Here is a 13,411-nt window from a genome sequence, read left to right as displayed (position 1 = left end):
AGTACAAAGCCTGGGGTTACCAACATGGGGTTCTCCCCAGACTGCTCTGGCCTCTCCTGGTTTATGAGGTACCTGTCTCCACTGTTGAGGGACTGGAGAGGAAGCTGAACACCTACCTGAGGAGATGGTTGGGCATCCCAAAAAGCTTTTGCTCCATTGGCCTGTACAGCACAGGCAGCAAGCTACAGCTGCCAATAACATCAGTGGTGGAAGAGTACAAGGCGACAAAAACACGCCAGGCCATGATGCTGCGAGACAGTAAAGACGTGAGAGTACGTCAGGCAGACATCGTCATCTGGACAGGCCGAAAGTGGTCAGCCAGCAGAGCATTGAAGGAGGCCGAGGACAGACTGAATCACGCAGACATTGTCGGGTCGGTAGCCAAGGGAAGGCTGGGTTTAGGTTGCTTCACCAGAACAAGCTGGAACAAAGCGGACCCAAGGGAGAGGCGAGGCTTGGTGCAGAAAGAGGTCAGAAGGGTGGAGGAGGAAAGCCGGCATGTCAAGGCTGTAGCCATGAACAAACAAGGCAGCTGGACTAGATGGGAGAGTGCGAGAGAGAGGGCTCTTACTTGGCAGGACATCTGGAGCATGGAAGGCCACCGCATCAAGTTCCTTTTATGCTCTGTTTATGACGTCCTACCTACTCTCTCAAACCTCCACACCTGGGGAATGGTCGAGAGCCCAAGCTGCAAGCTCTGTGGAAGGACAGCTAACCTTGAGCACGTCCTCTCTTCATGTCACTCAAGCTTAGCAGATGGCAAGTTCCGGTGGCGTCATGACCAGATCCTTGCTCAATTGGCCGACGGCATCGAGCAGGCAAGGAAAAGGGCAAGACAGCTGTCCAAAGGGCCTTGTTTCATACATTTTACCAGGGCAGGAGAAAGTGGAGTAGTGGGAGGGAAGAGCAAGGGGGTCCTGGCCACGGCAAATGACTGGGAGATGCGGGCAGACCTAAAAAAGCAGCTCAAATTCCCTGAGGAGATAGCCCACACTAGCCTGAGACCAGACATTGTTCTATGGTCTAAAGGTACCAAGCAGGTGGTGCTCATCGAGCTGACTATCCCCTGGGAAGAGAGGATGGAGGAGGCCTATGAGCGTAAGCTCAATAAATACCAAGCCCTCATCCTAGAGAGCCAGCAAAATGGATGGAAGACCTGGAATCTCCCAGTGGAGGTGGGCTGCAGAGGCTTTGCTGGACGGTCGCTCTGGAGAGCCCTTGGACTGCTGGGGATTGAAGGGCTGGCCAGGAAGCGGCTTGTAGCCAACGTCACCAAGCGGGCGGAGGAGGCATCTCGCTGGATTTGGATGCAGCGCGAGGTGCGCTGGCAGAACCGAAGCACTGAGTGAACGAAGAACTGGATGAGGAGTTGGGTGGCGTTCGGTAGGGGTGGGCCCAGGACGCTGGATTTGCCGTTGAGCCCCTCCGAGGTGTCATGGGCTTAAATCAACGAAACACCAGTGAAGGGGGGTGCCCATTTGACAACCTTCTGAGCCTACCCAACTCCGATTCCAGTCACAGAGACCTAGTGGTGCCTTGAGGGAAGGAAAGAGAGAGAGAGAGCAATGCCACTGGCCCACAGATGGTGCAGGGGCAAGTACCTGTAAAATTGGACCAGTTGCGATATCCCTCATCGTATTTTGCATATATATATATATATATATATATATATATATATATATATATATATATATATATATATATATATATATATATATACTTATATATACTTATATATATTATACAGCTCATTAAAAAAGAAAATGCAGTCTTTAGGACATTAATTGAGTCTTTAAATAGAACACCCTCCATGACTTAAATGTGAAGTCCCATCTTAAAATGATTTCAATATAAATTGCTTTAAATTATGCTAGTTTCTCTTTTGCTATTAATACAGATTTCTCAATGTCAAATTTGACTTAGTTTTAAGGGTATCATTCTACATTACTAACACAGTGTGAACAGACCTCATATAAAACTGGATGCCCTCACCAGCTGTTGCAACAGTTGTTAAGACTAAACCGAAGTGTGTGACCCCTGAGAGACAAGATTGTCTGCTGGAAATTACTGTGGAGAGGACAAATGTTGCAGCTCAGTGACTTTATTAATATCAATGCAGAAATGCGAATAGACAAAATTATTTTTAACCATGTTGTGCTCGCTCATGGTGGCTTATGGATAAAATGTGGATTTTTGAAACAGTGAATCATACAAGGCCCCTTGGGTGTCTTCCCAGAACATGAAGATATATCTGGAGACTAGCATAAACATTTTTTTTACACTGTATAAGCTTCAGATTATATAGTCTGTAATTAAAAAGGAATTTTAAGAAAACTCGAGTAAAATAAACAGAAATATATCTTCACTTGATTACAGAGCCTTACATAACTTTTTTATACATATACAACTACTAATCTAAAAATTATGTCTCTTTCACCTGTACAGGAGCTGGAGGCTGGTCACCTCTGTTGTCAGATAAGAACCAGTGGTTGGAGGTGGATCTGCAGAAACGAACCCAGATAACGGCTGTTGCCACACAGGGCCGCTACGGCAGCTCGGATTGGTTGACATCCTACCTGTTGATGTTCAGTGACACAGGACATAACTGGAGACAATACCGACAGGAAGACGTCTTAGGGGTAAACTTAGTAACAGTTTACAGATAACCAGATAAACATTAGTGTCTTGTTTATACATTGTTTTATGATGACTTACTTTTTTATATAGTCATTTGGAACATAAATGACCTGAACAAATATCCAAGGCTGGATCTTCTGTTTAAGGCAGCTATGTTCACTTAAATAATTTGAAATCAAACATACCTGATATAATTAATTCTAAATGCAATCAGTCTTAAACAAAATGTAAATGTTAGAAGACAGTAGGACTGAAATTAAACTGTAAAGGCAACCAACATCAGAGGGAATTAAAAAAAAGAAGAAAAATCTGTTTTTTGAGGCATTTTTTTGTAGATGGTGATAGAGAATGGTGTGTAATAGTTACTCTACTAGTCATAAAATAACTGACTGATCTATTGTTGTTTATCATGTTCATGGCTATAAACCTTTTAAATAAAACAAACAGGCATGTTGATTGTTTCAACTAGATTTGTAAAAGAATGGGTCCCAGTTAGGAAGGGGTCCAGTGAGGCGTGGTTCCCAGAGATGGCAAAAGTACTCACTTTCCGTACTTGAGTAAAAGTACAGATACTTGTTTTAAAAAATACTCTGGTAAAAGTGGAAGTACTGATTAAACTTCTTTACTCAAGTAAAAGTAACAAAGTACAGGCTTGTAAATTTACTTAAAGTATAAAAGTAAAAGTAGAAACCACTTTTTTCATGCCGTTGCCTACATTTGAAATGGATGTCTGCCAATAGGACTAGATCTCCATTGTGTTCATTTTCAATCATCTCGTCGTCCATACTACTACAGTATGCTAACGCCACCGCCACCAAGCTGCAATGATTTGCTGCAAATGAATACCGCCGAATCTGTCAATTCATTGTAGTGGTGCATCAAATGCAACGTAGATTCCCATCCAATTAGATTGAATTTGGTATTGATGACGTGAAAAATAATAACGGTAACTCCATTGAAATGATTCAAAACTAAAGTAACGAGCCAATTTTTAAAAATGTAAGGAGTAGAAAGTACAGATATTTGTGTAAAAATGTAAGGAGTAGAAGTAAAAAGTCGCCATAAAAATAAGTAGTAAAGTAAAGTAAAAATATCATAAAAATCTACTTGAGTACAGTAACGGAGTATTTGTACTTCGTTACTTCCCATCTCTGGTGGTTCCCATGGGTACCAATTATGGCTGCAGTAGGTGTAGGTTATAGGGAAGTGAAAGTCATTGTAGATTGTTGTTTTATGGTCTCCTAAAGTTGTTTTTATCAAGTATCCCTATGTATGAGGGAAGTTAGCCCTCAATTTTATAAAACTGTTTAGTCATACCAATGCAGCTCTTTGAACCAGGTAAGAAATGTAGATGTGATAATGGGAACTTTTCAAATAAACTTGTGGGAACTATACTGCATGCAGTACTAACACATTCTCTAATGTTAACATCAGACTGAGAAGCAAGGAACATCGCAGGTAGGTTAACAGCATGAGATTGCTGTCAAGAGTTTAACCTCTGCTGAAAGGAGGTCGATGCTGTTGCTAAAAAGCCTGCCTGCCATGTAAAATGTCACAACTTTAATTCCTGTAGCAGCAAAGGTGTCCATTACAAGTCTCCAAGCAAGTTGATAAATGAGCACTTGCTAACTTATTCAGTGAATCAGGCTTGATAACAGTGTCAGGGCTTTGCCAAAAATATATATCTGCACCAAAAGAGCTTGCATACAGGGGAAGAAGTGCTTGATTATTTATTTATGATTATTATTTTCTTATTGCATGCATGTGTTTATGGCTTTTATGTACGTACAAAGCAACACGTAATTTTAGCTTATTATGAGTATTAAAAAAAGTCTATAATTAGTAAACAACTGACAGGGAATTACAGGGAATTGTGCATTCAGCAATTATTATTCTGGGAACATTTAAGATTCTTTAGAAAAAACTGAGCACTAATCTACTAACTGTAGCTGCAGCTTTTAATTTAGACTTGCATCGAAGATCTTCACACTGTGTGAATAATATATACTGGGACAGATCACCTCAAAGTCTATAGACATGTCTTCTACAGCACTGAAACGTATTGATTTGACACTCAGCACATAAGTTGGTTCATTCCCATCAGCTGTCAAATTGCACTCAAAGCTGCATGTATTACTTAGGGTGGCTTAGTGTCACAGAAATGGTGTGAACTTGCCTGTAAAAACAGCTGCATCAGTCACAGCTTCCTCCTGACTTTTTTGTAACTTAGATTTATAATTTTTTTCCAGCCAATCCTCTTGTTGAGTTTTTATTTAAATTTTTTAATCTTATTACAAGCTCTTTTAAGGTTTTGTTTTGTTACTGTATTTTTGTACTTATAAGGTCAAGGTTTTAAAAAGAATGTGGGACTAGCGCATATTTTTCTTTAATTTTTTTTTGTCTTTAAAGATGGATGATTCATTATTGTACTGTTTGATAATGTTCTCTTAATCACACCTTGATAAATTCCTTTTTTAGAAAAGTCACCCTTAGATTTATCCAAGGCGTTTTTTCATATCATAGGAATGTTTCCAGAAACATAATGGTTGGTTTTACTAAAGCATGATAAGAGTTTAAAAGCAAATTGTTCATGATCTTTACCTACAATTTCTGTAACAGGTATTTTTTCAGACATAACGCCACAGCACAGCAGTACGTATTTAAGAAGTGTTAGATTATTGAGCAGGGGCAGAGTTATTGCTCTGGTCAAGGAACACATATAGCTCTACAGTAATAAGAAACAGCTGGGGATGCAGCAGCCACACCGCTGTCAGAGAGATTACTGGTGGACTCAATGCTCTCATGTTTTGAGCTGGTGTTTATAAAGCTAAAACAAAATTTATTTCACCAAAGGTTTTAAAGCAGATATATAATTTGAACATTTATGTTTCACATTTTATTACCAAGATATGAGTCCTTTAATATGACTTCCCTCACATCTACTAGCTACTAGCTCAATCACAGAAGGGTAAGAAATAATTAACTAAAGGCTATTGATTACTGATCAAGCAACAGCATTTTCTAAAATATTATTTTAATAAATAATGTTTAATTTGCCTCTTGAATTTGCATTGTGTACTGGTTTCAACCCATTCAAATTGCTGTAAATGAGTCCAAAACTATTTGACCGTACTCCAAATTCTTTAAAGCTACAGTGTGTAATTTTCAGCGACATCTAACGTCCAGACTGCAGACCGCAGCAACATGAACATCTCCCCCCCACCGCTTCTCCCCCCCAACAGTACGGCGAGCGTTACGGGACAAAATGTCTTCCACGACGTCCGCATCACCTACCTTCTCAAGTGATGAGGTTTGTTTACATAGATAATTTTACAGATAGTATTTCATTAGTCTGTGTGTTCAGTACCGTCTCAGTTCATCTCTCTCAACTTGCCGTAGTTACTTTCGAGCGTAATGGGCGATCTCGCAATCGCTAGTTTGTTGGCTCTGCGCTGCCGTAGCGCAAAGATGTCTGCCTCCATGGCTGCGAGACCCGCTCCTATGTAATTATAAATAACAAATTCTAAGGCAACGCAAATATTAAGGTTAAGAGGCTGAGCTCGTAGATGATGATAAATAACATAGTTATGTATAATATATTACATTTTTGACTGTATATCCCTGTAATTATTACACACTGTAGCTTTTAGATAAATTTAAAATCCATGCTTAACTTTAATATCATTGCATCATTTTATTGATTATGATTTTCAACCTTTTTTTTATTCCTTCTTCTTTGTGGACATAGTAGCTTTGTGAAGCTGAGTTTTACTGGACTGTTCAGGAGTTTTTATATGAAATATGGTGATTTGGAGTTGAATGATTTTTGTTCAAAATTGTTATTTTTTTTAAATGACAGTTGTGGTTAATTTAATCCATATATGTGCAAACGTATCTGTTTCACTATGATTTGAGCTCATTTCACACTTTGTTGTCCTAGCACACAGCCATGTGGGTGTGTGATTAAGTAGCACATTCCCCCGGGGGTGTGCATTGAATATATCATTATTGCACAACACTGGCACTAAGCTGTCAATGAAACGGCTGGGGAGAGCTATGTAATTCTAAACACTGATGAGACTGGGAAACTTTTAGACATGGCCCAGGTGGAGAATTTGGCTGAGTGTTCTTAGCTTGCATATAGGAGAGAAAAGATATTTTGGGAAAACACAACCTAAACATAAACATGGGGTGGTAGAAATGAAAATATCGTAAATATTTATGAAATTTACCCTGGATACTCCTGGTGAAAAAAAAAAAAAACAACATATAATTTATTATTCTCTAATCAAGATGTTGGTACTCCAAAAATGTCTATTTCAGAAAAAAGGGAAATAATTGATTTAATTTTAATGAAGCAGAGAGATGGTAAAAGAATGAGAAGTTAAACACTAAAATCACAGGTTGAAACTCAAAAGCCTAATATATTTTAATCTTCATAATTAACATTCCATAACTGTAGTCATCCCATATAGGACAATTTTGATGATTAGAGATGACAAGAGAAAAAAAGGCAACAACTTTTCTGAGGTCTGATCTTTGCTTAGCTTTGACCTACAAACTGATGTCAGAATCATTCCCAGAACCATTTTGTTGGAACCATTAGTTCCTTCAAGATTAAGCTTCCTAAGTTGCATCATTCTGACAAGCTAAACCATATAAATGTTACTTGATAAAGCTTGCTGCAAGTGATTCAGCAGAATTTTGAGTGTGACTTTATCAAGGACATTGAATTTATTTTATCATCTGCAAAGGGCTAAAAACATCTTTATTCACAATTGCTCTATTGTTAATTCTCATGTCCTCCCATCCTTATCTTAATTTCATTCTTGCCTTGTCTCTCTTTCTCCTTCCTTGACTGAAAGCTTGTCAGAAGCTGCTCATATTTCAAAAGGTCCTCGGGTGAATAAATGAGATGCCATTCTCCTTGGCATCCACAGCAGGAAACAGAGCTATTTGTTGAGCTTAATGTTCGGCTGCCCAGCAGGCTCACCCCTTCAAAGCGCTGAAGACGGCACTGAGATCACATTTATGCAGTGCCAGAGAAGCCAATTGTTATCCCAAAGTCTCGCCAAATCACAGTCTGCTAATACACACAAACTCAGCCAGTGTCACAAGCTATATAATAAAGGCTGTTAATTTAAATCTGTGCACAACTATAAATTTAGCCGTTTGTCCACAAAGGCTTAATTTTTATGGGATATGTTTTAAATGAGGTGTTTTGTTGTTGGTACCTGCCAGATTTTCAAAGGCTACTGATTGGAAAAAAATAAAAGCAATCAGTCTTTTGAAAGAGGTTTGGTACAGACACAAAATGGGGTGCAGGGCTATTGATCACTCGACAAATCTGGGAGAGGTGAGGATGTGGGGTGTCACATCAGCAGTTGGGATCAATGGTCTGTTTGTTGGTAGCTTGAAAATGCAGATGGATGTCTCAAGGAGAAGTGGTTGGGGAGTACTTATTCTGTACACTTAGTTAAACCACAGCAACTGATGCATCCCTTAAAAAAGCAATGATGGTGTATGTGAATAGTAACAATTACTCTTATTTTACTCTTACTCTTACTTTATATTTAAATATATATCCCTCTTTTATATTTTAATTCATTTTTTTTCTTCTGCTGAATGTTGCTGCTTTAAATGTCTTCCAACACAGGATTTGTATTCTCTGTTTTCTTTTGTAGTTGAAAAAGTAGCTGGAATTTAAAGCACAGAAGTGTGTAGTTTAAATGTATGAGTGTAAAAAGCTTTCTAATTGTATATAAAACTGAATTTAACTAACATATAGTTATGGTGCTTCAGGCTTTTCCAGGTAACACTAACGCAGACACTGTGATCCAGTACAAACTTGATTACCCAGTGATTGCTCGATATCTACGCCTGATCCCGTTGGACTGGAACCCCACTGGAAGGATCGGACTCCGTCTGGAAATATATGGATGCAGATACAGTGAGTCTGCTTTCAGTAGTGAGAGCATTTTTTAATAAGGTATACGAGGAAGCAGTGTGAGTTTTATTTGCACTTTTAGCATAGAAGAAAAAGCCATTTAGAAACTTGGTTCTGAGTGCCTTTTAAAAATTTCCTGCTACCTTATGTGATAGGATTGGGGAAAATTTAGCTACCTTCTACTCTACTACAGTAGATTTCAATACTGGTCCTCAAGTACCACTGCCCTGTATGTGTTAGATTTCTCCTTAATGCCACACACCTGATTAGAAAAGTGACGGGAAAAAAAAGTTTTTGTAATTATAGGAGCAATTTGCAGCATTTAACCACTATGTGTTCCAGGACTATGGATTTTGTAATTTAATTCTTCATCAAAATTGGCAAGTAATCATCTCTGCCTTTTCTGCTTTGCTCTGCATTTGGGTCCAGTACAACATGTAACAACCCTGACAGTTTTGCTGTTTGGGCTTTGCCATATTTCATTTGCCAGTAATTTCTTCATATTCAAATTTGGTGTTTTTTATTACTTCTAGGCTATTCCTTAGTACATTTTCACATTTCTTTTAGTTTAATTTGTTTCTTCCCTTGTTTCTATTGTTAGATCTTTCCAGCAGCTTTACTTTAGTTATTTCATGGATTTGTTGTTTCCTTTCCTGTGTCATCAGTTCAATCACATTCAGTTCTGTCTTTCTTGTATTTTATTGCTACTAAACATTCAAGTCAGTTCAATCAATCAGCCTTTGTTTTGCTCATGTCCATTTCGACTTAAGTCCTTGTCAAAATTCTTTCCCCCTTCACGGATGAATACTGCTTCCATTCTCCATAAATCTGCTCTGCCCTGTCACGCCATGCTGTGTTGGATTGGCAAACCCTTTGGACAAGGTGGTGTAATCTAAGAGATGCTACTGTGATTTCATTAGCCCAGATATTGAACTGTTATGAGCAAGTTTTCCTCCTTATTATTTACTGAGTTTATTCAGTGTTTTAGCTGTATCTGCTTGTGTTCCACCATCAGTTGATGCAGAAACTACAGGTAATCTTATTAGCTCAGTTGCTGCTAAACTACTACTAACACCGTGGTATTTCTGGACATTAAGGTTTGAATCATGCCACAGACTTCCAATAATTAAACAATTTGTATCCTGCTCTACCAGAGAACACAAAAGTTGCATTTGTTTTATGCAAAGGTCGAGGACTCACACATCCTTAAATAGGACCTCCTCACATCAAATCAGGCCCCAATTTTGCTTTTACCAAGAAATGATAAGACCTGTGAGACGATGGTAAAAGGAAGCATAAGAAGCCTACAGACTGGGATGTGCTCTGTCAATCACATGGATAGGATATCAGTAACATGACTGAGTACGTGATTTAATATGGATATAATGCTCATGATAGATAACACCATTGGCACCAAAACAAGGGGGCTGCTTCCCAACAATAAACTATTTATCAGTGGTAACCTAAAGGAACAGCTGAACAAAATGGCCATCAAAAAGGAAGACAGGGAATTATTAAAGAATATACAAAGTCAAGATTAGATTAGAGACAGCATTTGGCATTTTAGAGCAGGGTGTTAGAGAAATTTTCAGCAAAAAAACAAAACAAAAAAAAACAGAGATGTATGGTAATAAAAAAAGATCCCATCCTTCAAACAGGAGGAGGGTTGAACAGATGGAAGTCTTGACAGAGCGGATAAACTAAGCACATTCTTTATCAGTTTTTCTTGAAGAAAAAGCTCAACATATTTCTTTCCTGCTCACAGCAAAACAGATATTCTACATAATTTGAGCTGAAGCTCTGTTGTTAGACCTTTTATTTTATCTGCCACCTCCACATGGATCCTTTTCCTTTAATGTCTTCAAAGAAAACTTAAGATGGTGGTGTACTGCCCTTACATCCCACATCATGAGGGTCTTTGATTGACCGATGGCAGCCCATGTGAGAGAAAAAAAGAAAACAAGTAGTTTTATAAGACCACTTTCATTGTGCTTACCAATATAAAGTCGGCCCTGAAGAGGCTATCATACAACTGCTTCAAGAGACTCACTGTCACTTAGATTAGGCAGACAGTACCACCATTATCATGTTATGTGATTTCTCCATTGCATTTAACACAATTCGTTCTAATTTGTTTAGTCAGAAACTCTAGAAGAATCAGAAGGGAGCCAGCTATTCCCTGTATTAAAGTATACTTGATACTGTAGACTACTATTTGTGCGGCTTAAGGGTTGTGTGTCTAATGAGGTTGTCAAAAACAGGAGAATAACATGGGACTTTAGTCCTATTAAAAACAAACATCCTCTGGAGAAATGCTCGGATGACTCTGCAGTCACTGTTGGACAAGTTGTTTAGTATAGAAAGAACGTTTTTGTAAGATTTACAAATTGTCATCCGATTGTTATATATATATATATATATATATATATATATATATATATATATATATATATATATATATATATATATATATATATATATATATATATAATGGATTTCCAACTTTACAACAGTAAACCTTTTTCATTTTGTTTTATAGCTTCTGAGGTGGCGGGTTTTGATGGAAGAAGCAGCCTTGTCTACAGACTTAGTGCCAGAATGAGCTGGACAGCGAGGGAGAGCATCTCTCTGAAGTTTAAAACTTTTAAGGCATCAGGAACACTGCTTCATGCAAAAGGACAGAGGGATCACAGTCTAAACCTGGCACTGGAAAAAGGAAGGCTACTGCTCTACCACCAGCAAGGTACCAAAGTGAATCATTGCAAATATACACATATATATTTACACTCAAGTTTAGACTTTAATTGGCAACAACAACTGTTGTTGTTTGGCCAATAATAATTTTCACCAAGATTTTCACATCTTAAGATTTTTTAAAGTTAATGGATGTCACACTTTGTTTCATCAGTGCTGATATGCTATTTTAATTTTAATTTTATAATTAAGATATTTTAGTTTACATCAAATATTGAGAATTACACCTATCATTTCTACCCAGATAACTTTTTGGATTTTAATACCAAAAGAAAATTGATGTATAAATGTTAAGTATTGGTTTGAAGTGTATGATGCTGCTCAGATCTTATCATTCCATAGCCATCCTCCTTAACATGTCATGAAGTGATAATTACATCTCTACTACTCAGCATGCCATCCATTTGTAAGGAAGGGTGGGTCGTGGACCTCAGAGCCTGAGTGGGGTGATCTTTAAATAAGGAGACAAAGTAGAGGCTGGAAACATCAACCAGATGATAGGTGTTCTCTGGAGAGAGGAATAACGCTTCTCAATTTGGAAATCTGATGGAGCAAGACTGGAAAAAAGCTCTGAAATCTCAGTATTAGCTAATTTTCTGGATATGTTTTTTTTTTATTTGGCCATGTATCCCAATAACCACGATAATATAAAGTTGATCTTATATTAATATACCATTCCATTCACTAGATCCAGAAAAAAATGTATAGTTCAGATTGTGCTGCTGAAATAATCTAATTTTAATAAGTAGATACTCCTTTACTTAAAACGAATAACACATTTAACAGTTGATAGAAAAAAAAAACATAAGCAGTTAGCTATGTACTAAAAACAAGCAAATACTGTATGTTTGTACTTGATTTCAACTGTAACTTTTTGATGATAAACGGTATTAATATGTGCTAACTTTATTCATTCTAGATACTCAATAACATCAATTACTTCAGAGGACACTGCTATTATGTACATTCTGTCATTAATTATCTGGAAGATAAATATTGTTCCAGAAAGAAGAAGAAGTTACCCATTAATTGTAGTTTATTTCATTCCCATCTGTGCCAACTGTTAACTTTAGTTCTTATTTACTTTAGTTTTAAAAAAGAATAACCAACACAATAAAGTTAGTTTATTCCACTGATGCAATCCAGACCATTTAGTTTGTTTTAAATTCAGTACATGCAATTCAATATTGACGTAAGTGTATAATTTTAATGTAGCGGTTATTGGGCTGCTGGGCTAAGGAAAAATCCTTAAGTAAAAATAGTATTTTGAATTGAGTATGCACCTTTGCTGTTTTAAACTCATGGTGTGTTTTTAATTGCAAAGTTTGAATTGTGCAAATTCAAAATACTTTTCACAAATTTTTAATTGTGTGGGGTTTTCATATATGCATTTTTTGATACACATTTGTGAATTTTGTTGTACATTTATAAATCTTCTAAGAGTATAGGATCTTGTTGATCATATTTTACCCATAAAAATGTAGCTGTATACTTTTTCAATTTTTTTAGACCAATTAAGATCCATAGATATGAGCTGAAAGCAGCAGGACATTATGTACACTGCTCGCCCCGTGGCCCTTCATGGCAGCAGCAGTGTTGTTTAGTAAAAGACAGCGGATTAGTTATGACTTCAGTATGACATTTACTACCAATGCCGCCCCTGCAAGAAAATCTTAAGTCAAACAAGGCACAAGTTTCCTGTAGTTAGGTTGGATTGCAGCCTGTTTGTAGTTACACCATAAGTGAACTGCATCTGAGTCTGTTTGAAATTGAACCGGGAACACATGAAAAAATGCATATTAGAGAAATTGTTGGATTCTAATCCAGTGTTTGTTTATATATTCACACAAAGGACTCATATTGGTTTAAAATGGACCAATGGCAGATGTAAATAAACTCTTAATAATTGTGTGGCATCTTAAAAAAGACATTGTTGTACTGTTACTGTAAAATAATCTAAGCTAAATATTAGTTATATTGAATGTTGCTTCAAAGATTATAGGTTGCTTGTTATGATTAATATTGGTTCTGGTGATAGAGTACAGTTTTGTTGTCAGTGTTTCCAAACTTGAA

The 13,411-nt window shown here is 37.4% G+C and overlaps 1 protein-coding gene across 1 annotated transcript in view; it reads left to right on the top strand.

The window, feature by feature from the left end:
* LOC119772506 (contactin-associated protein-like 4) overlaps nt 1-13,411 on the top strand; it is a 110,852-nt gene that overhangs the window by 19,844 nt on the left and 77,597 nt on the right. The window contains exons 3-5 of the mRNA XM_038268947.1: nt 2,446-2,639; nt 8,440-8,587; nt 11,124-11,327. Of these exons, the coding sequence (XP_038124875.1) occupies nt 2,446-2,639; nt 8,440-8,587; nt 11,124-11,327 (546 nt within the window). The remainder of the gene's footprint in view (nt 1-2,445; nt 2,640-8,439; nt 8,588-11,123; nt 11,328-13,411) is intronic.

Source organism: Cyprinodon tularosa, unplaced genomic scaffold (genome assembly GCF_016077235.1).
Source record: "Cyprinodon tularosa strain WSP-4 unplaced genomic scaffold, ASM1607723v1 ctg710, whole genome shotgun sequence".
NCBI lineage: Eukaryota > Metazoa > Chordata > Actinopteri > Cyprinodontiformes > Cyprinodontidae > Cyprinodon > Cyprinodon tularosa.
This window is presented reverse-complemented; position numbering and strand designations above follow the sequence as displayed.